The 27,691-nt window shown below is 40.3% G+C and overlaps 1 protein-coding gene across 5 annotated transcripts in view; it reads right to left on the reverse strand.

Annotated features, from left to right (window-relative positions):
- Positions 1-27,691, reverse strand: part of LOC124711137 (2-oxoglutarate dehydrogenase, mitochondrial-like) — a 142,223-nt gene that overhangs the window by 67,271 nt on the left and 47,261 nt on the right. For all 5 annotated transcript variants that reach the window (XM_047241033.1, XM_047241031.1, XM_047241032.1 and 2 more), the window contains 7 exons: positions 22,202-22,382; positions 21,990-22,117; positions 21,262-21,414; positions 8,826-9,054; positions 3,131-3,281; positions 1,260-1,387; positions 770-948 (listed from right to left, as the gene is read on the reverse strand). In XM_047241033.1, coding sequence (XP_047096989.1) covers positions 770-948; positions 1,260-1,387; positions 3,131-3,281; positions 8,826-9,054; positions 21,262-21,414; positions 21,990-22,117; positions 22,202-22,382 — 1,149 coding nt within the window. The remainder of the gene's footprint in view (positions 1-769; positions 949-1,259; positions 1,388-3,130; positions 3,282-8,825; positions 9,055-21,261; positions 21,415-21,989; positions 22,118-22,201; positions 22,383-27,691) is intronic.

Genomic DNA, 27,691 nt, shown 5'->3' on the forward strand with positions numbered 1-27,691 from the left:
TGGTCCGATGTAAGAGATGGCCTGATGGCCCTAATCTGATCAGGTTAAATAAATAAATAAATATAAACTTCTTGTCCTGTGCTTAAGTACTTAAATGTTCCTTCTTTCATCGCCCCCCCCCCCCTCCCCTATCCCTCATTTTGAACTATGTTATATCGTTAACTTCCAGTACTTAGTCAAATAGTGGTAAGATTATTGCTGCAGAGGGTAGCTTTGCCTTCAGATAGATGATAGGTATCCCACTGGGCAAAGAAACAAAGCTACATTTCCCTCAAACACAGCTGTTAAACACAGAAATGAGAGCCGTGTTTTCAGCAAGCAAGGGCCCTGTAAAAACACCTTTGGCAGAGCAGGTTCCATTCTGTGACTAATTTATATTCCAAATACTCTAAATGCACAACATCAAGTCATTGAACAGTGCTGTACAGAAACTTTTGCCTCAAGTTCTATTTAGATGGTAACCAATTTGAAAGTATGAAAATATTCATTTGTTTACTATACATTTTTACACTTTGTAATTCAAGAGTGTCAATTAGTATGCTAAAGAAACACTTTAAAAAAAATGTAGACTGACTCACACAAAAGGGGAAGATAATACACCATAATTAAACAGAAGAAGCAATTGTGTAGTTCACTCAAGAAGCCACTAGACAAGGCTGTAGGCCAGAGAACATTTTACCCCTTCCAGAAAACATTTTCCTTTTTCTTTTTCAGTTCATTTCTGAAACTTATTTTTCTCAATTATCATTAAACAATAACTTATACATACCATCCCTTCAAGTCCATGGGGTAGCAACATCACCAGACCAGACTGCCGCACCCACTTGGCCTGGCCTGAAGATATAAACTGGTCGATGATGCATTGTGCTGTATTGTTGAAATCTCCAAATTGGGCTTCCCAGCAAACCAATGCATTTGGATTTGTCATAGAATATCCCAGTTCAAAGCCTGAAATTATGTATTTTATTATACAGGGCAAATGCCAGTGAAGATGGAGGTTATAATAAAAGAACTGAATCTGTAATTACGCTACTACTGAACTTGAAATGAATCTACGCTGATTACATAGGAGCAGCATGCAAATTCTTTTCTCAATAACTGATGCTGTTCAATGAGTGACGTACAAATCTTTCAGCAGTTTTTTTTTTAACTATAGAGAAGATTAGGGTTACAAATTCCCAAAGGATCATCATCATCATCATCATCATAAATGTTAGTCACACCAATCATTTGACATAAATTTAAAGTTATTAACTTACCCAACACTCCAAACTCTGACAAAGAGCTATTACAAACAATATAAGGACCCTGATCAGGGTAAATATGACACAGAGGTCTGTATGTAGCTTTATCAACTTTCTGGTGGTGAAGTACATGGTGTCTGTGACTGTAAAGTAAAAGAAAGGACAAAATGAATGAAAGGAACATCAATTTTATGGAGGGTATTGGTACTACTACTATCATTACTCTCATTTCCACCACCACCACCACCACCACCACCACAACAACAACAACAGTGGTAGAATTAAATCATCCGCATTTAAGGAAGTTCTTAGAGAGATACCTGAGAACTTAAGCAGAAAATCCTGGTAATATATGTTTGGAACATTCATTTACAATATGTTACCAATTTTTGAGGGAGATATACCAGGGGGACTCTAGCAGAACAGTATGATGATAAATTTTTGGAATATTCATTTACAATATGTTATTAATTTTGGAGACAGACAGCTGGGTGGAACATTCCAAAAATGTATTATTGGCAAACAAAGCTAAACACTCTAAAGATGCCTGGAAAGAGCAACTAAGAAAAAAACATCTTTGCAGAATTGCAAAGATTACAACTCACTTCCACATGAGGCAATTACCTAAAAAGAACATATCTTAAACTAGGTGGATAATAAATCACATTTTTTAGATATTTTTGTACGTTACTGGGCATCTACCATTCTCTGACTTCATCTCCTACCAAGGGCACAAATATCAAACAATTAAGGTCCTTTTGATGTTCCAGGTCAAGGCAGCCAACTATTTAGTACCAAAAGTCCAAACGAATAACAGCCTCTCCAACTGAAGGGTGGAATGACAATTTTCTAATGTGGAACAAGTATTTGTAACAATCCAGCAAAAGTCTGCATCTCATGAATTACACCAACACAACGTCCTTGTTTCAATTTTCAAACAATGGAAAATCCCAGGTAGACTGCAACAATATTAAGAGAAGGGAAGTTGCTACTCACCATATAGCGGAGACTCTGAGTCGCACATAGGCACAACAAAAAAAAGACACTCACAATTATAGCTTTCGGGCATTAAGGCCTTCGTCAACAACAGATACACACGCACCCCCATGCAAACACAACCCTCACGCACAACTGCAGTCTCACGCAACTGCAGCCACACTGCGAGCAGCAGCACCAGTCCACGATGGGAGTTGCGACTGGGTGGTGGTAAGGAGGAGGCTGGGGCAGATAGGGGGAGGGATAGTACTGTGGGGGTGGCGGACAGTGTGCTGCAGGTTAGACGGGGGGCGTAGAAGAGGTGGGGAGGGGGGGACGGGGGAAGTAGCGGAAAAGGACAAAAATAAAAGGGCTGATTGTGGTGGTGGAATGACGGCTGTGTAGTACTGGAATGGGAACAGGGAAGGGGCTGGACTAATGTCTGTCCGCCACCCCCTTCATACTATCCCTCCCCTTCCCCGCCTCAACCTTCTCCTTACCCCAACCCAGTCGCCACTCACATCATGCACTGGTGCTGCTGCTCGCAGTGTTTTTTGAGTTGCCTGAGACTGCAGTTGTGTGTGTGAGTTGCGTTTGTGTGAGTGCACACATGTGCGCGTTTGTGTGTATGTTGTTCAGAAAGGCCTTAATGGCCGAAAGCTATAATTATGAGAGTTTTTCTGTTGTGCCTATCTGCGACTCAGCATATCCGCTATATAGTGAGTAGCTACTTTCCTTCTCCTAATATTGTTACATTCCAACCTCTTTTCATTTTGAAGTTCCCAATGTAACTATAGGTGGATGAAAAATAAATGCAGCAAACATTCCAAAAATCAATAAATCAGGACAAGGTGAATCCCATTTGCTCTCAGGATATATTTAACTGTAATGTCAGAGGTGAAGTTGCATACCTGAATGTGCCTCTCTCCACATCTTGTCCACTCAAGCGTACATGGATTCCTTCCTTCAGCAGTGAACCAAAAGCCATTGCTTCACCAAGAGCCCAGTCAACTGTTCTTGACTCCACCATTTCCATTCGTGCTTTCAATATACGTTCCAAACCTAAACAAAGCATAATAAATATTAATGCAATGATTACTATTTTGCCAACAGCAAAAATAAAATGGCTGTGAAAACTACAAGACATACAGTAAACAGCATCAGTGGATAGAGCCTCTCCAAACTCTCATTTACAATATGTTATTAGTTTTGGAGCACCATTTGTGATGCAGCAAATGCCAATATGTGCATACAATTCACTGAAGTCACTGCTGCTGTGGTATCCAGGAGAGCACAATGAAAGCAGCCTGCTTTGGAAAACTTCGATGGGTTGCCTATCAGCATGGGAGGTGCATGTTCATTCAAGGCAACAATACAGAGCAGTTGATTTGTCTACTTGTTCTGATACACCTGCCTACCAGTGGTGAGTTCTCCAACAAAACCACAGCACATATGACAAATCTAAACTTTTAGAAACTGAGGTACTTATTAATAACCCCATATATTTATTTGGTAAATTTGCATTTGATTACACATTTTGAGCTTATCATACGTTACATCACTACAGTTAAATTAGTCACAGAACAAACTGAACACAAACTAGAAATCAGTCTTAAATCACATGCAAAATTGAATGAGTAAATTACTCAGGACCTGACAGAAGTTCAATGAGGCACATCACACTTTTGTTTCTTTCATTTAGATCGGAAAGTATAATGATTCTGCTTGCACACCAGGAGTAACATTAGCCAGCACAGACATCAATTCATATGGTGGGAGGAGCAAGGGGGTGGGGGGGTTCAAAGCTGAACACCCGTTGCTGAAAGAGGTGAGGCCTTGTAGTGTCAGTGCTGTCAACACTGACAGAGGAACGTATGGAGCCCAAGCATTGAACCTATATTACTGACAATAAGAATTTCTTTGCTGCATGTAAACTGATTGTGAATTGGGCATGTAGAAAATCCTCTGATGAATGAACTTTAACCACGTATGTTTTTTCTAAGTGTTTTGTACTTCAAGTAAGAAATGCACAAATGTATACGAACATTATAAAAAGACTGGAACACGAGCAATGACGTATGAACTTTTACAGTTGTAACTGAATCTAGAAAGGGAGTCTGTCACTGCCACACCATCATGTCTATAATGCACACATAGCAAGTATTGTGTGACACCATAATGAGAACTGTTTGTTTATTGTTGTGCTATAATTTGCAGAAATAGTCCAAGGGACATGAAGTTAAGGATGGGGCTGCACCAAGGTTAATTTTAGAATGATAATGAACCATGGACCATGCCGTTGGTGGGGAGGCTTGCATGCCTCAGCGATACAGATGGCCGTATCGTAGGTGCAACCACAAAGGAGAGGTATCTGTTGAGAGGCCAGACAAACATGTGGTTCCTGAAGAGGGGCAGCAGCATTTTCAGTAGTTGCAGGGGCAACAGTCTGGATGATTGACTGATCTGGCCTTGTAACATTAACCAAAACGGCCTTGCTGTGCTGGTACTGCGAACGGCTGAAAGCAAGGGGACAAACTACAGCCGTAATTTTTCCCGAGGAAATGCAGCTTTACTGTATGATTAAATAATGATGGCGTCCTCTTGGGTAAAATATTCCGGAGGTAAAATAGTCCCCCATTCGGATCACTGGCCGGGGACTACTCAAGAGGACGTCGTTATCAGGAGAAAGAAAACTGGCATTCTACGGATCGGAGCGTGGAATGTCAGATCCCTTAATTGGGCAGGTAGGTTAGAAAATTTAAGAAGGGAAATGCATAGGTTAAAGTTAGATATAGTGGTAATTAGTGAAGTTCGGTGGCAGGAGGAACAAGACTTCTGGTCAGGTGACTACAGGGTTATAAACACAAAATCAAATAGGGGTAATGCAGGAGTAGGTTTAATAATGAATAAAAAATAGGAGTGCGGGTTAGCTACTACAAACAGCATAGTGAACGCATTATTGTGGCCAAGATAGACACAAAGCCCATGCCTACTACAGTAGTACAAGTTTATATGCCAACTAGCTCTGCAGGTGATGAAGAAATAGATGAAATGTATGACGAGATGAAAGAAATTATTCAGGTAGTGAAGGGAGATAAAAATTTAATAGTCATGGGTGACTGGAATTCGTCAGTAGGAAAAGGGAGAGAAGGAAACATAGTAGGTGAATATGGATTGGGGGGAAGAAATGAAAGAGGAAGCCGCCTTGTAGAATTTCGCACAGAGCATGACTTAATCATAGCTAACACTTAGTTCAAGAATCATAAAAGAAGGTTGTATACCTGGAAGAATCCTGGAGATACTAAAAGGTATCAGATAGATTATATAATGGTAAGACAGAGATTTAGGAACTAGGTTTTAAATTGTAAGACATTTCCAGGGGCAGATGTGGATTCTGACCACAATCTATTGGTTATGAACTGCAGATTGAAACTGAAGAAACTGCAAAAAGGTGGGAATTTAAGGAGATGGGACCTAGATAAACTGAAAGAACCAGAGGTTGTAGAGAGTTTCAGGGAGAGCATAAGGGAACAATTGACAGGAATGGGGGAAAGAAATACAGTAGAAGAAGAATGGGTAGCTCTGAGGGATGAAGTAGTGAAGGCAGCAGACGATCAAGTAGGTAAAAAGACGAGGGCTAATAGAAATCCTTAAAAATGCAGTAAATGAAGCAGGCAAAAAGGAATACAAACGTCTCAAAAATGAGATCGACAGGAAGTGCAAAATGGCTAAGCAGGGATGGCTAGAGGACAAATGTAAGGATGTAGAGCTTTGTCTCACTAGGGGTAAGATAGGTACTGCCTGCAGGAAAATTAAAGAGACCTTTGGAGAGAAGAGAACCACTTGTATGAATATCAAGAACTCAGATGGCAACCCAGTTCTAAGCAAAGAAGGGAAGGCAGAAAGGTGGAAGGAGTATACAGAGGGTTTATACAAGGGCGATGTGCTTGAGGGCAATATTATGGAAATGGAAGAGGATGTAGATGAAGACGAAATGGGAGATAAGATACTGCGTGAAGAGTTTGACAGAGCACTGAAAGACCCGAGTCGAAACAAGGCCCCGGGAGTAGACAACATTCCATTAGAACTACTGATGGCCTTGGGAGAGCCAGTCATGACAAAACTCTACCATCTGGTGAGCAAGATGTATGAGACAGGCGAAATACCCTCAGACTTCAAGAAGAATATAATAATTCCAATCCCAAAGAAAGCAGGTGTTGACAGATGTGAAAATTACTGAACAGTCAGTTTAATAAGCCACAGCTGCAAAATACAAACACGAATTCTTTACAGACGAATGGAAAAACTAGTAGAAGCCGACCTCGGGGAAGATCAGTTTGGATTCCGTAGAAATGTTGGAACACATGAGGCAATACTAGCCTTACGACTCATCTTAGAAGAAAGATTAAGAAAAGGCAAACCTACGTTTCTAGCATTTGTAGACTTAGAGAAAGCTTTTGACAATGTTTACTGGAATACTCTCTTTCAAATTCTGAAGGTGGCAGGGGTAAAATACAGGGCAAAAGGCTATTTACAATTTGTACAGAAACCAGATGGCAGTAATAAGAGTCGAGGGGCATGAAAGGGAAGCAGTGGTTGGGAAAGGAGTGAGACAGGGTTGTAGCCTCTCCCCGATGTTATTCAATCCGTATATTGAGCAAGCAGTAAAGGAAACTAAAGAAAAAATTCGGAGTAGGTATTAAAATTCATGGAGAAGAAATAAAAACTTTGAGGTTCGCCGATGACATTGTAATTCTGTCAGAGACAGCAAAGGACTTGGAAGAGCAGTTGAATGGAATGGACAGTGTCTTGAAAGGAGGATATAAGATGAACATCAACAAAAGCAAAACGAGGATAATGGAATGGTTCAAATGGTTCTGAGCACTATGGGACTTAACATCTGTGGTCATCAGTCCCCTAGAACTTAGAACTACTTAAACCTAACTAACCTAAGGACATCACACACATCCATGCCCGAGGCAGGATTCGAACCTGCGACCGTAGCAGTCGCACGGTTCCGGACTGCGCGCCTAGAACCGCTAGACCACCGCGGCCGGCATAATGGAATGTAGTCAAATTAAATCGGGTGATGCTGAGGGAATTAGATTAGGAAATGAGACACTTAAAGTAGTAAAGGAGTTTTGTTATTTAGGGAGTAAAATAACTGGTGATGGTCGAAGTAGAGAGGATATAACATGTAGACTGGCAATGGCAAGGAAATCGTTTCTGAAGAAGAGAAATTTGTTAACGTCGAGTATAGATTTAAGTGTCAGGAAGTCGTTTCTGAAAGTATTTGTATGGAGTGTAGCCATGTATGGAAGTGAAACATGGACGATAACTAGTTTGGACAAGAACAGAATAGAAGCTTTCGAAATGTGGTGCTACAGAAGAATGCTGAAGATAAGGTGGGTAGATCACGTAACTAATGAGGTGGTATTGAATAGGATTGGGGAAAAGAGAAGTTTGTGGCACAACTTGACTTGAAGAAGGGATCGGTGGTAGGACATGTTTTGAGGCATCAAGGGATCACAAATTTAGCATTGGAGGGTAGCGTGGAGGGTAAAAATCGTAGAGGGAGACCAAGAGATGAATACACTAAGCAGATTCAGAAGGATGTAGGTTGCAGTAGGTACTGGGAGATGAAGAAGCTTGCACAGGATAGAGCAGCATGGAGAGCTGCATCAAACCAGTCTCAGGACTGAAGACCGCAACCACAACAATGTTAATTAGGTGTCTCCAGGACAACTTCCACACAATACCAGATTGTACGAAAGATTAATAAGAGACTTAAGTGTGGCTTTAAGTAATGAGCCGGTTGTCTTCTAAAATCTGTCGACTAGTGAGGAATTTTGCAAAGTAGACATGCTTTAACAAACACAGCCCCAACTAATCACGAAAATCACTATAGGCATCAAAAAGTCTTTTCTTATTTTGAACTATCACAACAGTCTATCACCCTCATACTTGTGCTCTCAGACAAATAATCCATGTTTAAAAGTTGAACCAATATGTTCAACTTCTTGTTAAGCTGCCCATCGAACATTTAACATTTCCATTAAATGATGAGTGGTCTTCCTTTTAATAACAGCATTGTATCAAAAGCAGAATTAATTTGAGAATACTATAAAATTTTGAGACCGAACTTTTGATCAGTACACCTTCCAGACAAAAAACTTTTAGTACTGCTACTACCCCCCCACCCCCTCCTCCAAACACACACAGAGCACAGTTGTCCTAACTTTTGGAACTATTAGTTCCTTCCTCAAGAAAGAAAAAGTGATATCTTGGGCAATGTTATACAGGAAGGGCACATCATTCAGACCCAGAATGAAAGGGAGCAAATTACTGGTCCGTCTCATCCCTCATCCTATAGTCACAGTGATCCACCCTCCCATCAATTTTTTCCAACCTATCCCTCTTTCCTCTTCAAGTAGTACCTAACATTTGTGAAAGGTAGGATAATTTTTTCTACTCTGGCCTTGCTAAAACCATCTCAGCTATTTCCTCAAGGTAACCTCTTGAGAAAGAGAAAGAGAGAGAGAGAGAGAGAGAGAGAGAGAGAGAGAGAGAGAGAGAGAGAGTGTTATTGAATAATTTAATACAAACCTCTATGTATTTCAAATTCTGCAGCATTTGGTGGTGGTGATGACATTTTCTTGCCAATGTGAACCAGGGTGTCCTCCTTGACACCAGTTGGAGATACTTTCAGTGGATCTTTGCCTTCAAAGAAACCAGACCATGGAGAATCAAGCCAGTCCTTATACTTTATGTGTGTCTCTTTTCTCGCATTTTCCAAAGCATCTTCACATATTTTTTCATATTTGTCACGAACATCCTGGAAATAAAGTTTACCTTGTTTCACGTAAATACCATGATAATCTTGTAATATCTTTTTTGTCTGTTTACTCTTTAAAGCCAATGGTTGTCATCTGTTGAATCTTTATCCAGGAATTTCACAGTGCAGTAGTGTAGCAGCTAACGAAAGAATCTACTCACCAAGCAGTGGCAGGAGAAATTGCATACAAAAGTTAAGGAAATGTGCAACCTTCTGGAGCCAGTGGCCCCTTCTTCTGACAGATAGGTTGAAGGGGAAGGAAGAAGGATGAAGGGAAGAGACTGGCAAGGTTTATGGAATGAGTGTTCAGAAAAGTTGGCCTGAATCCTGCATCAGGTTGGATTTAGTGGATGGGATGAGAAGGAAAGACTGATTGTTGGATGTCGCACAGAATGAGATTTGAAAACATAAGGGTTACTGACAAAACATTGTACACAGTGATAGTCCCAGTAATTCTGAACAAAAAATGTTATACGAACATAGGTCCGCAAATGCTTCGTTAGGGAGGTATGGGTATTGAAAGGAACTTCAATTCTGCAAAATTGATGTGCACAACGTGAACGTATATGCAATACAACTGGACTGTAATGTGATTTTCTTGAAAACAATGTTACAGAGAAGTACAGTTATGTTACACAATTTTACATAATGTTTATTTACTTTGCATTTAGTACATAATGCATTACAACATGCATGTTGCATGTATTCAGTTGAAAAAGATGTACCACATCTTTTGCAAATGGCTTTAACACTTATCGCACAGATGTTGTAAAGTTCACAGAACAGGTTTGAATATCCCACCATGAACGTCAATGTTGTGTTGCTTGTTCAATTGCCTGTGGTTGGTTCCTAATCAATTCAGCAGCGTCCATGATGCGACGAAGCAGTTCATATTGTGTATTTACCTTCACTTTGTGCACTTCTGATTTCATCCAACGCCACAAAACAAATCTAAAGATATAAGGTCAGGTGATCTTGGAGGCCAGTTAATAGCACTGCCATGGCCAATCCAGCGATTAGGGTGGGTGCGTTTGAGATGGTCCCTCACACGTAAGGTAACATGTGGAGGGGCACTGTCACGTTGAAAGTACATTCCGGTTCGCTTGGCTAAAGGAACGTCTTCCAACTGTTCCACAAACGAATTTTCCAAAAAACGTGAGTATCTCTCTCCCAATTGCTGATTGATAACAAATGGACCTACCAAAATGTTACCAATCATGCTGCACCAAACATTTATCGCAAAATGAACTTGGAAATTGATATCCACTGAAGCTTGTGTATTTTCCCGTGACCATCAATGATTATTGCGTGTGTTGTTTATTCCACGTCGTGAAAACTGGGCTTTGTCAGTGAATAGTATATATGGAAGCAAATGACTATTCTCAATTATCCAGTGACAAGAGTTGAAGTCATTGGACATTGTCGCCAACATAGACATTTTGGACATGCTGTATGCGAAATGGATACAGGTTTTCCGCATGTAATGTTTCCCATATACGTGTGGACATGCACGCTTGGACAAAAAATGTCTGTTGCATGCAAAGTGATAATCATCAAGTCAGAAAGTGTCTGTGGTATTCCTCTCTTGCAGTGGTAGCACTACCTTCGCAGAAGCCGTAAACATACACCATATCTGCATATTCCTCACTACTCTAAATGTGTGGCATTGTTAGCAGTGCTTGTACAAACACAGTGAACACCATACACTACACAGCTAACTGATCCATCGCTGGTACACTACACAATGCGGCTAACACAGTACAATTGCAGAAACGGTGGGTGATTGTACTATGTATGTCACATAAAATGTGGTAGGTTGCGTAGCATAAACATGGCATGTACCCGTGCACTGTTTGCAAGAAAATCATGTTATGGTCCAATTGTATTGGGTATACGTTCATACTGTGCAATCAATTTTGCAAATTAAAGTTCCTTTCAATACCCATACCAATGTTCATACATCATTTTTTCTTCAGAATTACTTATACTATCACTGTTTAAAATATTGACCTTTCCTCCCCAAACACCCTGTATAGCAGACAGGTTAGACATGGGAGGTGGGGGGGAGTGTAAAAAAGACAAGACAGAAAATAAAAGATATAGAAAACTAAAAGGTAGTGAAGAAAGGAATAGTGACTAAAAGAAAATTTTGAGATCTAAGGTGTTAATGTAAATTAAGGCCAGGTGGCTGGCAACCAAGGGCGTGTTGTAATGCCAATTCTCACATATGAGATACTGAGAAACTGATGTCAGGCAGGAGAATCCAGATAGCACAAGAGGTAAAACAGACACCAAGATCATGACTCATGTAGCAGAGCATGTTCTGTAACAGGACAATGTGTGCTGTCAGTATACCCCCTTTTCTAAGTCCATTCATCATAACTAATGACTTGGTGCTTGTTATACCAATGTGTAAGTCTGAACAGTGTTTCAATTTACTGGTACACAGCATCATGTCTCACAGATAGCTCTCCCTTTGATTGTATATGTTTTGCCAGTTACTGGGCTGGTGCAGGTGGTAGTAGGAGGGTGCATAGGGCAAGTCTTACAGCATGAGTAATCATAGGGATTGGAGCCATAGGGTAAGGAAATGGGTGCAGGAGCAGCATAGAGTCTGACCAGGATACTGTGGAGATGGGGAGGGGGTAGGCGTAGTGGTGGTGAAGCTATTGTAGGTGTGGTGGGAGGAAAAAAAAGTCAGGACAGAATGGACCCCACTTCAGGGTGTGATTTCAGTAGTTTTTTGGATGGATCAGCAGTACTAGGATTGGATATGATGTCTCAAGGAATCTGCTTTTGAACAATGGGTAACTTTGTCCAGTGAAGACTGGATTGACAATTATGGTGCTTTGTTGTAAAGAGTCTGCATGGGATGGAACATTTGACATGGAAAGGATGGCAACTGTCAAAATCTAAGTACTGTTGCTTGTTAGGAGGTTTAATATGGACAGAAGGTGTTAACTGAACCTCAATGAGGATCAGGTCAATATCAAGGAAAGTACCATGGGATTTGGAATAGGTCCATGCGAAATTGAGTTGTGAGAATGTATTTAGAGATCATAAAAATTTTAATTAGTCAGCCTCACCATGAATCCTTATGGCAAAGATGTCATCAATATATTTAAACCAAACCAGGGGCTGAATGCTAATAGATCCCAGGAAACCAAAAAATTGGCATAGGAAAGAGCCATCCCGACTCCCATGGCCATGCTTTTGATCTGTGTATGTGTATGCCCATCAAAGGTAAAGAAGTTGTTGGTAAGTATAAAGTTGATCAAGGTGAGCATAAGGACGTTATAGGTTTGGAATCAGGTGGGTGCTAGTTCAGGTAACGTCCAGTAGCAGATACATCATGTACATAGGGAATATTGATACAGAGGAAGGTGGCATCAATGCTGACAACCAAAGGAGTGGGGTGGGAGTGGGATAGACACAGATTTCAGGCAATCTGAGAAATGATAGATTTCTTTAACATATGAGGGGGTCTTTGTACAATAGATTGCAGATATATGTTTAGTGGGTACACTGAAGCCAGCAACTATGAGACTGCCAGGGTGACTGGGTTTGTAGATCTTAGGAAGAAGCTAAGTGCTAGGTTAGGGTGGGGTAAGAAGTTCTATGGATTGAAATATTATACCTTGTGTGGGCCAAGCTTGGGAACCAGCCCTGGGTCTAATTACAAGAAGTTCAGCAAACACCAATCTGGCGACTAGGGTGGACAGGGCAGCAACATCAACGCTACCACAGACGCCAATGCAATCATCTCCGTGACTGCTGACGAGTGCCCTATGGAGGGAACTGCTTGCAGTGGGTGGGGATATAAATCGGCTGCATGCCCTCAGGAGCTCAGTTTGTCAGCACACCTAATGATAGCGACATTTCTTACCATGGACTGTTTGAACAACAAACATTCCAGGAGAAACTGAAGAATCACAGAATAATTATGCCTCTTAGAAAAGTGCAGAGGAAGAATAACTTTTCCCATTTATTATCTGACAAAGGAATTAGACAATGGAATGAAAAGGATGGTGGATACAACTTACTATAACACTGTACAATGGCTTGCAGTGTGCGACTGCAGAAATGTGTGTACGCAATCTATTCTCAATTTCTCTTGATGTATTTCAGTGGTTGATGCACAAAATTTTATTGTATGGACATTGTACTCTGACAACTCCTGTGGATAGTTAAACTGAGCACACAGTCACAAATTATGTTAAATATACATTTCAAGAGAGATACAAATGACCAAAATTCTTGATAATTATCAGAAAATGTGCTTGAAAAATATACTTTCAAACTCTCCTCCTTCCAGCTGCATGCCTATATACATACTGTACAAAAAATTATGTACCTTCATCTCAACAACAAATGAAACACACACATTGTATCACATGGGCTGGCAGTGCTGCTCACTAACCTAGTCTCAAAATTAAGGAAACTATTTTCTTGCCAACCAGTCCTTTGTCATGGCAGTTTAGTTAAATGGAAACATTACGTGTTTCTAGAACTAAAATCTTTATTTGGATAATTTGCTACTGACTGGTTTTCTCTAATACATCAATCTCAAACAGGAATCTTGTAAAGCATTTGTACACTGTGTGCACTAATCTCTTACACATGCCAGATTGCAGAAAGTGTATGTTGTACCACTCAAGTATCTGCAACCACCTGTACATACAGGTGACATAATACACCAAATTATATACTTGCAAAAATGCAAGATAACATAATGCAATACAGATTTGTTTGACACAAGCAGACAATTTGTTTTAAGAAAATTATGTTTGTAAATGCAGGTATATTCTAAGCTGAATTGATATGTCGGCTGACAATCGCATCTGACAATTTAATGAGTACCTATAACATAAGCAATCCGAGAAACTACTTAATTTACAATAAAGCAATCGCAATAACAATTAATAATTTACAGGTATTTACTTAACTTTCAAATCGTACGAAGGGTGAAAGAAGTGACTGTAATTAACAACAATTCATATGCTTTATTAGGTGAAATAACGAAAGAAAATTTAAACTGGATGACTGGAAACTTGCTGTACATACCTGAAGCTAACAAGCTTATCACACCAAAGGCAATGGGAAATCACAATGGGTATAATCTCGAGCCACATATTAATTTTTGGTCTAGCAGGTTTAAATGCCAAGAAGACGAAAGAAATGACAATTTGCCTAGGGGGAACAGGAAGTAAGAAACCTCCGGGAACACGTGAACAAGGTGACTAGAAAAGAATTTATGCCAGACAATGGAAAACACAAATTCAGTCAAATGGGAAAATGGGCTATGATAGAATAAAAAGGGGTTACAAACAGAAAGAACAGCAGACAATAGAGAAGAACATCTTGAAAGACAATTCCTTTTTTTTGTCAATCCTGTTATAAAATTGCTAGCAGCAATGCTTCAGAATTGCTAAATATATATGGGAATGGATATGCATTACAATCCCCACACTCTGCCCACCTCCTTCTACCTCCATCTTTGCCCATCTCCTCCCCCTCCTCTGACCTTAAGATTTTGTTTGTTGTTATGGAGACGCAACCTGGGAACTTAAATCACTTCAAATGAATGGGTAAAACAGTTGTGACAACTGGTCTACAGTGTAAGAGAGAGACCTTTCTAGTTGCTGGATTTGTGAGGACAGCAGTTTCAACGATAGTATTTTGTATAGTTTTAATCTGCGTAAGGGTCAGCTTACAAAGTTTCAGATGATTCACACTACTTAATGATATTACAATTATAAGCCAATAAGATATAAATAAATTGTCATTCAAAAGATATATGGCATATGTCCATCTGAATGTTTATTAGTATATTGTGTAAAAATTTCAAGTAAATTGGCTAAGAGCTCTGAGATTTTTGGTAACATTTCCCCTTTAGACAATATATGTAGCCTATGTTCATCTGAACATTTATTAGAGTAGGGTACAAAAATTTGATGCAAACTGGTCAACTACTTTTCAAGGTGTTTTGTGATGAAGTTAAACAATGACTTGTCCTTATGTAGTACCAGAAATTGTCATTTGTACCATAATGACCTGATTTCAGCTGTTTTCCATTATCAAGCGCATATGTCGTACTCATAAATTTGCACAATCACTGTTCATGGGTGTATACAAATGGTACATCCGTCATATTCATATGAAACTGGTTATAGTAAACAAAAACACTATAGCACTAATGTTTTAAAGTGGTGATGAACGCGAACATTGTTCTCACTTGTTTACTACAACCATAATTATGTATTAAAATGACACACACACACACACACACACACACACACACACACACAGGTGATTTATGGCCCCCCACAGTGGAAAACAGAATTGTTGTTCATTGCATCACACTTAAAAATCTAAACAAATATGGCTCATCGTATGACGGGTAAAGTATAAAGTGGCGCCAGCTCTCAGGGATTTGTAGGAAGTAATACTTTCCTGCAGTGATCCACAGGAATTAAATTTACACAGTTTGACAGTTAAAATTACAGTTACAACCCAAACACTGGGACCAGTGAGAATTCACAATATCTTCCGAAATATTCAGAGGGGAACTGGGGCCACTAAGAGTTATATAGACTGTACTGAAACTCGTGTTTTGAGTTATATACACTCTTTCAATATAATATGAATGTCACCAAATTATTTTTTTCTTTCGACAAAATAGTGTTTTCATCCAAGAAAGTTACCTTTCAGCTTGACAGAATATCGCACTTGATTTAAAAGATATAAATGTGGTGAAGAGCAATCTACATATTAAAGACACTGATTTGTATCATCTCTGTCAGAGGTTAGACGGGGTACTTTATTAGATTACTTTTTATAACACTCTAAACAATACAATTTAAGGTGTAATCCATTTGACCATGGCATAACAGCCAGGAACATTTTATAAATTGTGACAATTCCAGCCATGGAAGTTAACATTTCACAATATGCTTTGTCTACACAGAATCATTTCCAGTATAAGTGATCCATTCAAAGTGCAAACTGTAAGTATTGTCATCACTGCAGGAAATCTTTCTCCTGTAGCATCTTCTATGCCTGTCAATATTGTTCCACAAACATGACAGGGCACAGTCACCTAGAATACAGGAGGCCATAATTACGAACTAAACGAAGGTGGCCTTTGAGAGATGGTATCACAGGCAATTCTTGCTGCACCAGTTTCATAAAAGCTCATTTATAAGGACTCTCACGTTCAAATGTGGAACTTATTTGTACTCATAAACAGGAAATTAAATTAAAGCAGTAAAACACTTACTATTATTACATCACAGATTGGTAGCATTGAGAAGTGGTCCGACGTACATCAGCATGTACCAACAGCTTCCAAATGGAGCTGTAGCTGTCTAATCGTGAAACTTTATCATACACTCCTGGAAATTGAAATAAGAACACCGTGAATTCATTGTCCCAGGAAGGGGAAACTTTATTGACACATTCCTGGGGTCAGATACATCACATGATCACAACGACAGAACCACAGGCACATAGACACAGGCAACAGAGCATGCACAATGTCGGCACTAGTACAGTGTATATCCACCTTTCGCAGCAATGCAGGCTGCTATTCTCCCATGGAGACGATCGTAGAGATGCTGGATGTAGTCCTGTGGAACAGCTTGCCATGCCATTTCCACCTGGCTCCTCAGTTGGACCAGCGTTCGTGCTGGACGTGCAGACCGCGTGAGACGACGCTTCATCCAGTCCCAAACATGCTCAATGGGTGACAGATCCGGAGATCTTGCTGGCCAGGGTAGTTGACTTACACCTTCTAGAGCACGGGATACATGCGGACGTGCATTGTCCTGTTGGAACAGCAAGTTCCCTTGCCGGTCTAGGAATGGTAGAACGATGGGTTCGATGACGGTTTGGATGTACCGTGCACTATTCAGTGTCCCCTCGACGATCACCAGTGGTGTACGGCCAGTTTAGGAGATCGCTCCCCACACCATGATGCCGGGTGTTGGCCCTGTGTGCCTCGGTCGTATGCAGTCCTGATTGTGGCGCTCACCTGCACGGCGCCAAACACGCATACGACCATCATTGGCACCAAGGCAGAAGTGACTCTCATCGCTGAAGACGACACGTCTCCATTCATCCCTCCATTCACGCCTGTCGCGACACCACTGGAGGCGGGCTGCACGATGTTGGGGCGTGAGCGGAAGACGGCCTAACGGTGTGCGGGACCGTAGCCCAGGTTCATGGAGACGGTTGCGAATGGTCCTCGCCGATACCCCAGGAGCAACAGTGTCCCTAATTTGCTGGGAAGTGGCGGTGCGGTCCCCTACGGCACTGCGTAGGATCCTACGGTCTTGGCGTGCATCCGTGCGTCGCTGCGGTCCGGTCCCAGGTCGACGGGCACGTGCACCTTCCGCCGACCACTGGCGACAACATCGATGTACTGTGGAGACCTCACGCCCCACGTGTTGAGCAATTCGGCGGTACGTCCACCCGGCCTCCCGCATGCCCACTATACGCCCTCGCTCAAAGTCCGTCAACTGCACATACGGTTCACGTCCATGCTGTCGCGGCATGCTACCAGTGTTAAAGACTGCGATGGAGCTCCGTATGCCACGGCAAACTGGCTGACACTGACGGCGGCGGTGCACAAATGCTGCGCAGCTAGCGCCATTCGACGGCCAACACCGCGGTTCCTGGTGTGTCCGCTGTGCCGTGCGTGTGATCATTGCTTGTACAGCCCTCTCGCAGTGTCCGGAGCAAGTATGGTGGGTCTGACACACCGGTGTCAATGTGTTCTTTTTTCCATTTCCAGGAGTGTATTTGCCAATGTCTGTAAGTTCCTTAAAAACTTCCATTTTGATGGTGTTTATGAAACGAGATTTATTTATTTTTGTTATAAATGTTTGAAAAACTGCTAAATTCAAAGATGAACAATATTAAATTTGAGTTTCCCAAGGGGCGGAAAAAAAACAACAACATTCTATACTCAAAACATTGCCACAACGGTTTCCGTGGCTAAATAACTACTTATAGTGGCTTCTAGTGGCATTTCTTGGAACTTCCTTAGGCTTTGCCCCTGAATCTGTACCACAGACAGATTTTTGGACTATGAAAATTGGGAAGAAAGGCCAGCTTGCATTTGGGTAAATAACGGTAACTTATAGAAGAAAGTCTGACTGAAAATTAAAACAATAAACAACATCATAAACATGAGCAACAAAAGAGTAATGAGTGAAGAATCAATGTATTCATAAACACATGAAGACTGACAGAAACTGTGGCAAGGAAAGGAGAAGAATATTGGTAGAAGGAGAAATAGGAGTGGGGGGGGGGGGGGGGCGGGGGGGGGAGGGGAGGAGGTGGAAAAATGAGTAATGGCTGTGGAACTGAGTGCAAACGGGCAAATAATAATAAGCACTGCCTAAATTCATGTGCGAGACAATTCTGTTTCTGCTGCGAACACAGACCTTTGTGCACAGAGACAGTGCAAGCACTTTTTATTTCCCTTAGTAGACATAAACGTCACTGATTGCTGAATGATATGTGACAGACTGTAGTGGGCACATATAATAATCTGCTGCATAATATATCAATAAACACAACAGGAAGATTTGTGAACCAGGTCTCAATAACTTTATACAAGCACTTCATACAGGTGTAGATGGGTGTACACTTTGGGGTACTCAACCTACCATCAACTGTTGTATTTAATATGCCCTGGCTTTGTCCCTTTTTGTCAGTCTTCATTTTCTCTCATCCTTACTTACCACTTAGTGTGACACAAACTATCAAGATATCAAATCTACATTGGCACTGACTCTTTAGATCAGTGTCTACAGCAATTTTCAGCAAACTCTGCAAGTTTAAGTCAAACATTTTACTTTCACTCCATCTCATTCAGCATTAAGTTATGGTAAAATATCATTAACTATACTCTGTTCGTCATAATAATAAACCTGATGCAAACAAACACAAACACGATGATTGGTCAGCAGCTGCAGCTCTCTTACACTGGTGGTGTTCCGCCCTTGGAAGTAGGTCCAACTTAAGTATTAGAGATCTTATTACTACGTCACTGTGTATGAACCTTAAATATATTCTGATGTGTTAACAGCCATCAACATCTTTCTTAACCGTACTTTAGCAATATAATTTTTATTTCAATAATTATGTACAGTCAAAGTCTCTGTAAATGTTACTTATGCTATAACTGTCTTGCTGTTCATAAGTACCGTGAAAATGGATGACACTGCTTTCTGCTCAGTAGTGAAACACACACATGGAACACCACTAATGACTAGAAACAAGTTGTTCTTAATGTTTCCATAGAACTATAGAGAAAAATCAGCCTTTAAGTTTTTTGAGGAACAGTATGTACTAAATGTAAGGGAACAAAATTTAATCATATGCATGGCGTAATCAGTAGCAACATAGATTAATATACGGGCATGGTGGCAGACAGCAATTCAAAACTTGTTGGAGAGTACAAATCTATTTTTATTTTCTGTTCGGGTTGAATACCTAAAATATTTAAATTCATCAAATATGTGGTAAGTAAGAAAAAAAATGAAATGATCGTACGGCATTGTTGGCCGGGAGACCCCATGCGGGGTGTTCGGCCGCCGAAATTGCAAGTCCTTTTTCTGTAGCTGACGCCACTTTGGCGACTTGCGAGTCAATGATGATGAAAGACACACAACACCCAGTCATCTTGAGGCAGAGAAAATCCCTGACCCCACCAGGAATCCAACCCGGGACTCCATGCGCAGGAAGTGAGAATGCTACCACAAGACCACGAGCCACGGATGGTAAGTAAGAAAAATGCATGTCTTTTAGTTTCCAATAACATGTCACACGCAAAATTCTGGTTTTCACTGAAAATACACATTCTTAATTATCGATCTTTTATAAAAGATTGTTGAAGTTAAAAAATCATTACAGAATTAAAATGTTTGGAGAAAAATGAGAAATCAAATAGTCTTTGTCTGAATATGCCCAATGTTTTGTAGAACGGATGTGGTCTCTCACGAACCAGAATGATAAGCATCGTACAAACATAGAAAACAATAATTTTCAGGGCATTGAGCACACACTACCCTTGCTGCATTTTTACTTGTGCCACATCAACAATGCAATCTGAATCCAATAAAACTGACCTAGAGCAAAGGTAAGGAATTTGTTGCGAGAAATAACAGGACATTTAAGTTGCCAAACATAGTGGAACTAATGCACAAAGTGTTGTAACATATCACTGCCGAACAGCCTGTCATAAAAAAGGAGGACATGTGGACTTATTGGTGGCTTGGGATTCTGTTGCTGGTCGCCTCATTGTCGACATAGCTGTACTGAAATGAAATGTATTCCTCGAAGTCCGATATGGAAGTAGTTCTGAGATTACCAGATGACTGACTGAAACACCTTCAGTGGTTCAATATTTAACAATGTGGTAAAATCCCATCAGTGTACTTTTGCGCCGCACATAGGTCACGCAGAAAAATGACCACTGTTGAAGCCGGCATTTTTATAACTCGTTTTTAATTACAGTACTGTGTTAGCTATAATCAAGAGCGCATTGTTTTCCATCCAATCACTTACGAAGCGTATCGCCTGAGTTTTACCACACATTATTTTCTTCTGTTTCAAAACTAAATGACATTCAAAGCTATATTGTTCTCTGCTCATCACTTTTTACGTCTTTACTGCAACTGTTTGCATCACTGCAGGTTAGTTGGATCACTTGTCTGGCCAGTGCTGTCGAAGTCAAATGCGCCGGTAAAGCTGCTGCCCCATATTATTGCTGAATCTATGTTTGCATAATGCACAGCATAAAACTTATCCTCATTATCATACTTTACTGTACTCTAGACAGCTTGGCCTCCGATCCATGTAAAACACAATCCAATGAGGTTCCAGCAAACGTGGAAGAATACACAGTGCAATGTTTACATAAGGTTTATTCTTATGATGAACCGAGTATAAGAGAGGCAGTCTGCCTTGTCCCCTCCTCCATCTGTGTGCAGCTATTATTAACTTTCTAACACCTCTGCTCCCAACCAAATTATCCATTCTTCTGTAATTTTGATGACTTTGGATAGATATTTCATTCTTCCATTTTTCTTGAAACTCTGTGTTGAGATATTGTGTTAACTTTTGTTTGCTGCTGTTATAGTTATACTTGTCTGGTAGTATCGTATATATCTACTATACATTACAGACAACACTCACCTTAACCTCTTCTGCTGTAACAACGCCTTCATTTATTAGTTTATCTGCATATTTGTCCAATGCTGGCGGTGTTTTACGGATCTTGCGATACATTAATGGCTGGGTGAACATGGGTTCATCAATTTCATTGTGGCCATTGCGTCGGTAGCAGACCTACGATAGCAAAGAGAACACACATACATCTAATAAACACTACGACAAAAGCAGGAAATTAATAAAAACTCAATAACTTAAAAGGAGCCTACCTACATATAATGAAATGACCATAAGTGATTAGACTCCTGTGCTGCAACTTATAATGTTAAGTCTTTTGGTAATGGTATCAATTACGCACAAAAGAATTGCAAGTGACTCAGAAACCAATGAATGTGTGATGAACAGAACTGTAGTGCCATATTAAATGTTTCAATTAATTAATGTTGTGAAACATACAAGAGAACAAATATGAACATTTTCATGCTCTATCTAATAAAGCATTGCAACTGATAGTAACTCAGAGCTGGTACAGTGATCCAGCTTGCACATTTGGCTATTATGTCAATGAATAGGGTCGGAGTGGTTGGAGGGGGGGGGGGGGAGGTGGACAGTTATACACACACTGACCTTATGAAAAAAATAAATAAGTAATAACTATTGTTTTATCTAGACCTGAATCGTAACCACACACAAATCAATTTAATGTTTTGTACAGTTTCCGCAAAACACAACAGCAGATTTATTCTACTTACAATATCAATTACAACATCTTTGTGGAATGTTGCTCTCCATTCTGCAGCAATTTTACACACATGCATTACAGCTTCAGGGTCATCTGAGTTGACATGGAAGATGGGTGCATTTACCACCCTGGCAACATCTACAACATAATTTAATAGTTAGACATAGAATGTATTACACACACCACTAACAGATACACACAAAAAAGTAACAGAATACATACCAGTGCAATATGGGGAGGACCGTGAATGCCTTGGGTCGGTGGTGAAACCAATCTGATTGTTGACTACAATATGAATGGTTCCATGTGTAGTGTAATCAGGCAGATCTGACAAGTGAAAGGTCTCATACACTATGCCTTGACCACAGAATGCAGCATCACCATGTAGCAGCATGGACATAACCTGGTAGAGGAATGTAAGGCATATTTACTCACTTACTTTTTTAAGTAAAAGATAGAATTTTCTGTAGCAACAGACGAATTTGATGTTCGAGTATCTTTATATTCAAACAGAACAGACATGAAACAATGTTCAAAATATTTCACCAAACAATCAAAAATTAGTACATAAAGATGGGAAGGCCAGACTGCTTCACACCACATAGAGGATGCTCCAAGTTGCAGAAAGGTACAATGAAAATACTGCTAAACATTTAAGCTTTTGGACAAAAAAAGGCAATCTTTGGAAATAGAACAAACAAACAAACAAACACACACACACACACACACACACACACACACACAAGCGGCCACTGTCTCCAACTGCACCTGCCATATATCAACACTCTGCCCACAAATGAGCACTTTCTCATGACTTAGTACCACTCAGGAATGGGGCAACCAAATCAAATTCCCCAGCAGTATTTCAACCTCTTCTTATCGTGGTCTGAAAGAAGGAATAGCTTACTCATTATCCTTCCCACCCCTTCCACAGTGGTGTTCCACTGCTCATTGAATCTGCGTAATATCCTTGTCCACCCCCACTCCAGTCATGCTCCCAACCCCTTGCCTCACGCTTCATCTCTCTGCAATACACCTAGGTGCAAGACCTCTCCCATACATCCTTCTGCTACCACATACTGCAGTCCTGTCACAGAAATCTCCTGTCCCATTAAAGTCGGGGCTATTTTTGATAGCAGCCATGTCATCTACAGACACAGCTGGGTCATTCCATGCCAAGTGGTCTAAACCTTCCCACCATCATGTCTCCAATTTTCTTCAAATTTTATCTGTAGCACTAGTCAAGTGCTAAATTAAGTTTCTCAAGATTTCAAGCCTCTAGCTGCAATACTTGCTGATCTACACCCCCTTGTCTGAAGGGTAGTAAGTTCGCATGCGCGCGACATCAGACAAAATGCCATTTTTGGGGTCTCATAAAATTGAAACCAATTCATAAGAATGGTTAGTAAGATGAGACCCTGTACAGTTTTTTGTGCTGATTCAAACGAAATTAATTATAAGATTACTGATGCAAAATCCGGTCAAACAAGTCGACTCAAAGTGTACCCCTAATTCTGTCGTGACTTAATGCGACAAATTTTGACCAATATTCAGACTGCAATAATTTCCTTGCAGATAAAGATATGGACTTGAACTTTTTACCAAGTCTTATCTTTGTGCTGGACATAATACAGCTGGATTTCCAACTACCCAGGCTTTATAGTCGCCTTGCAAAATCTCTTCAAATTTGGCAGTGTCAGCGCAAATGGCTTTATTTACCAAAGTTCAAAGCCCATTACTACAAAATAGTCAGCCTGGATTTAATTGTGAATAGTATCATCTGAAAGAGAAACTCTTGCTCTACAAGATGGATATATTTTTCTTTTGCAACGCTTCCATTAAGTGCTTATTTACTCAGGTCAAAGTATCTTATATTTTGTGTGCGCAGTGCCCTGCGTTGGTCCATGATGGCTGAGCCATTACTGGTTATCACAATAAAACCAGCATCCCCATCGCCATAGGGGCCACGCCCGATAGCCATGCAGTAACAGCCACGGGTGGGTATCTTTACTGCAGGTTCCCAAGCCTGATTACAGGGTGTCTTTACCACAGGATCCCAAGCCTGATTGTGGGTTTCTTTATGCAGGTTCCCAAGCCTGTCTTCCTCAGTTACTTCATCATTCTGGAAGCATCGTTGATTTGCAAGAGAATGCTTTCAGGAAAACTGTATTGCCGACCAGATGATGTCACTGATGGAGCTGGAATAACACCAATGATAAGTTGTTCTGGAATCCAGCAAGTATCACGTCTTAAGGGCCAATAAAATGAACTTGCAGGACCATGAGGATGCATAAAGCTTATGAAAGCATCTTTCTGTTCGACTGAGATTTCAACGATGTTTCCAATCCACCATTTCTTTTCATAAATGCAAGCAACATACTGCCCAGGCTGAAGATCCATGACTTGAACTACTACTTCAGCAGCACTAATTTTGGCCAAAAAAAATGTCGCATCATTAGAAACTCTACTGACCTTAATTGTCGTCATATCAATGGGCAAAAAATGGTGGTTTTCTCTTGTGCCAGCTAGAGTGTGCCCTTGCAGGAATCTTTCTTCTTGAGAAGCTTTTTCTTCTTCAACTTCCTCTTTGCTGATGAAAAAGAATTTGATTCCATTGATATTATCATTGCAGAAGTTGAAAAGATCTTTGGGTGTTAGAATCTGGTTTTCATATGGACGTTGCAAACTTGCTCTTGCTGCCAACCGTTTTGTTGTGCCTCCAATGCCATCACAAGGCGACTTTCCATGGCTTGTTCCAAAGAAATTCCATTCTGCTGTTATTTCAAAATCTTCTTTGTGATAGCATAAGTTGAGAAAATTCTTGAAATTCTTATATTGTGCAGCTGAACCATCACTGAAGTAGTGGATGTGGCTTATTTTGGAAAATTGCATCTTCAGGTAATTGATTACTTTTCCAATGTAAACATGGACAGTAATCGTATCGTGTCGAAGGCAGTCACTAATAACACAAAGATTCACACATTGCACCTCTTCGTTTTCACAGTAGTAGACTACAAATGGATGAACTGTTGCTTGACTGTTTTCCCAGTGAAAGCCTTGCACTGCATCTTGAACAATAAATGAATAGTTTTCAGCAAAATCCATTAGTATTATGAATTCGCCTTCTTTCAAATCAGTTTTGAGAGCTTTCAGGTGCTGGCTTTGATGCTTGGCAATGTAGTGATGACAAGACAGGTTCCAAATTTTTGCTGCAATATCTTCAACATACTCTTCTGTTGAAAGCTGCTTTGTTTCTAAAGTATCCCTGTCGGTATGAATCCATTGTTTGTACTCAATCAGTTCTTCAGGGTCATTATCTTCAAAATATGTTGCAATAACTGCTTCTACACCTTCTGGACCAGGGCAGTTTTCACAACGATGAAGCATACAATCCTTGTTTTCCAAGCTGCAAACAGCTTTGCTAAGAATTTCCTTGTAGTCTTCATTGATTGATGCACCAGTGAGCATAAGCTTGACATTTTGGTGTATTGTACAGACACAAACTGAGTGCATTCCAGCAGAGCCAACTGTAACACACCATTTTGGTCTAAGCTCGCAAAACTTTGAGAAGCCAATTTCTGGTCCATTTTGCTTCTGATAAGACACGTACATTTCCTTCAAATTGCAAAGCAACAACCGCTTTTGCTTGTACACCTTTGTTCCTGAAATTCTCACAGGCACACAGTCTTTCTTCCCTGGACAAAGTCTGCTGAATTCGTCATCTTGAAAAAAGTCATGTACTTTCTGGACAACTTCATCTGAAAGCTTCCTTCCTTGCCGATTTGCTGGAAAAGCTAGAACACCTTGCTCATTCTTCAGTTTTCTCGCTTGCTTTACCATTCTTTCTGATACATTAAATGCTGTTGTCGTATCTTTAATTGTCCAGCTTCTTGGAACCAAGGTCAATATTTGAACTTTTGTCCTACGATTTGACACTTTACATTTTTCTTTCAACTCTTCTATAAGATTATCAAGATCTGCACAATTATTGCATGGGCGACTTTTACTTGAACTTGGCTGTTCATCGTAATTGATTCCTACAGCAGCAGCAATTTGATTCCCAATTAAACTTTGTGCATCCAAGATCTTTCTTTTTGCATAGCTTTGCTTATCTCTTTTACTTAGTTGTCTTCTTTTCAATGGTGAAGCACCAATAAATGATAAACTTTTGTTGATGGCTGGTTCAGTTTCATCCGTTGTGAAATCTTGTTCAGATTGGGTTGATAGTGATGATGAATCTTCTAGCTTTTGGTTCAGTGCCGACATGCAGCGAGGGCAAAGCTTCTGACCAGGTTTTATATCAATCACTTCTTTTTTCTTTAACAGGCAAAGTTTGGCAGCTGTTTCATTATCAAGCAGTCTAAGTCCAGCTTTTACATTGTGATTCCTCTTCTTGAATGGATTGCAACATTTCTTTTGCATCGCTTGATATTCATGTAGGAAGAGGGCTTCATGGTGGAAGCAAATGATGGAATTTTCGTCAAGTTTGGCTTCTGAACGCGAAACAAGCAATTTCTGGTCACATTCTGTGAAATCACTAAACGCTTTGAATCCAGTCTTCTTAGCATAGAAGATAACATGGCACTTCGATGCAGCAGCATCTTTTCCAATTGAACAGGGGGCCAACGATTCTTCTTCTTCATTAACTTCTGACATCTCTCACTGGCCAATCACTGAATAAAACACGAATGAAATATCCAATTATATCAGTAATTCTAAGCGACTATTAAGATTCAAATTCCTAGAAATGAAGAAAAATTAGTGCATCGCGCATACAAAATATAACAACTTTGATGTGAGTTAATGAGTACTTAATGGTCGCGTTGCAAAAAAAACAAATGTCAGTCTTGTAGAGCAAGAGTTTCTCTTTTAGGTGATACTATTCACAAGCAGATTCAGGCCAACTATTTTTTAGTAATTGGCTTGAAACTTTGGTAAATTTTACCGTTTGTGCTGACACTGCCTAATTTGAAGAGATACTGCAGGGCGACCATATGGCCTGGATCATTGCAAATCCGGCTGCATTATGTCTAGCACAAGCATGAAGCTTGGCCAAAAGTTCAAGTCCATATCTTCAACTGCAAGGAAATCATTGCAGTCTTAATATTGGTCAAAATTTGTCGCGTTGTGTCACGACAAATTTTGAAGTATACTTTGAGTCGAGTTATTTGACCGGGGTTTGCATGAGTAATGTTATACATAATTTCGTTGGAATCAGCAAAAAAAACTGTACAGGGTCGCATCTTACTAACCATTCTTATGAATTAGTTTCGATTTTATTAGACTCCAAATATGACATTTTTTTTATGTTGCATGCACACGGACTAAGTACACTTCAGACAAGGGGGTCTAGATCAGCAGCTATTGCAGCTAGAGGCCTGAAATCTTGGGAAACTTACTTCAACACTTGACTAAAGCTACAGTTAAAATTTGACGAAAATTGGAGACCATGATGGTGGGAACTTTTTTCAGTTTTAGACCACTTGGTGTGGAATGACCCAGCTGCAACCATTGCACTGCATTCTACATGGGCATGATAACTAACAAGAGGTCGCCACCAAACGTGCCAAGAGACAGCTGGACCAACTACTTGCTGAACATACTGGCCAACACCATGTGCTTCACCTCAATGACTGCTTCACAGCCTGCACCATCTGGATCCTTCCTAATAACACAGCTTTCCTGAATTGCACAGCTGGGAGCTCCTTCATT

This window comes from Schistocerca piceifrons, chromosome 8 (assembly GCF_021461385.2).
Source record: "Schistocerca piceifrons isolate TAMUIC-IGC-003096 chromosome 8, iqSchPice1.1, whole genome shotgun sequence".
NCBI lineage: Eukaryota > Metazoa > Arthropoda > Insecta > Orthoptera > Acrididae > Schistocerca > Schistocerca piceifrons.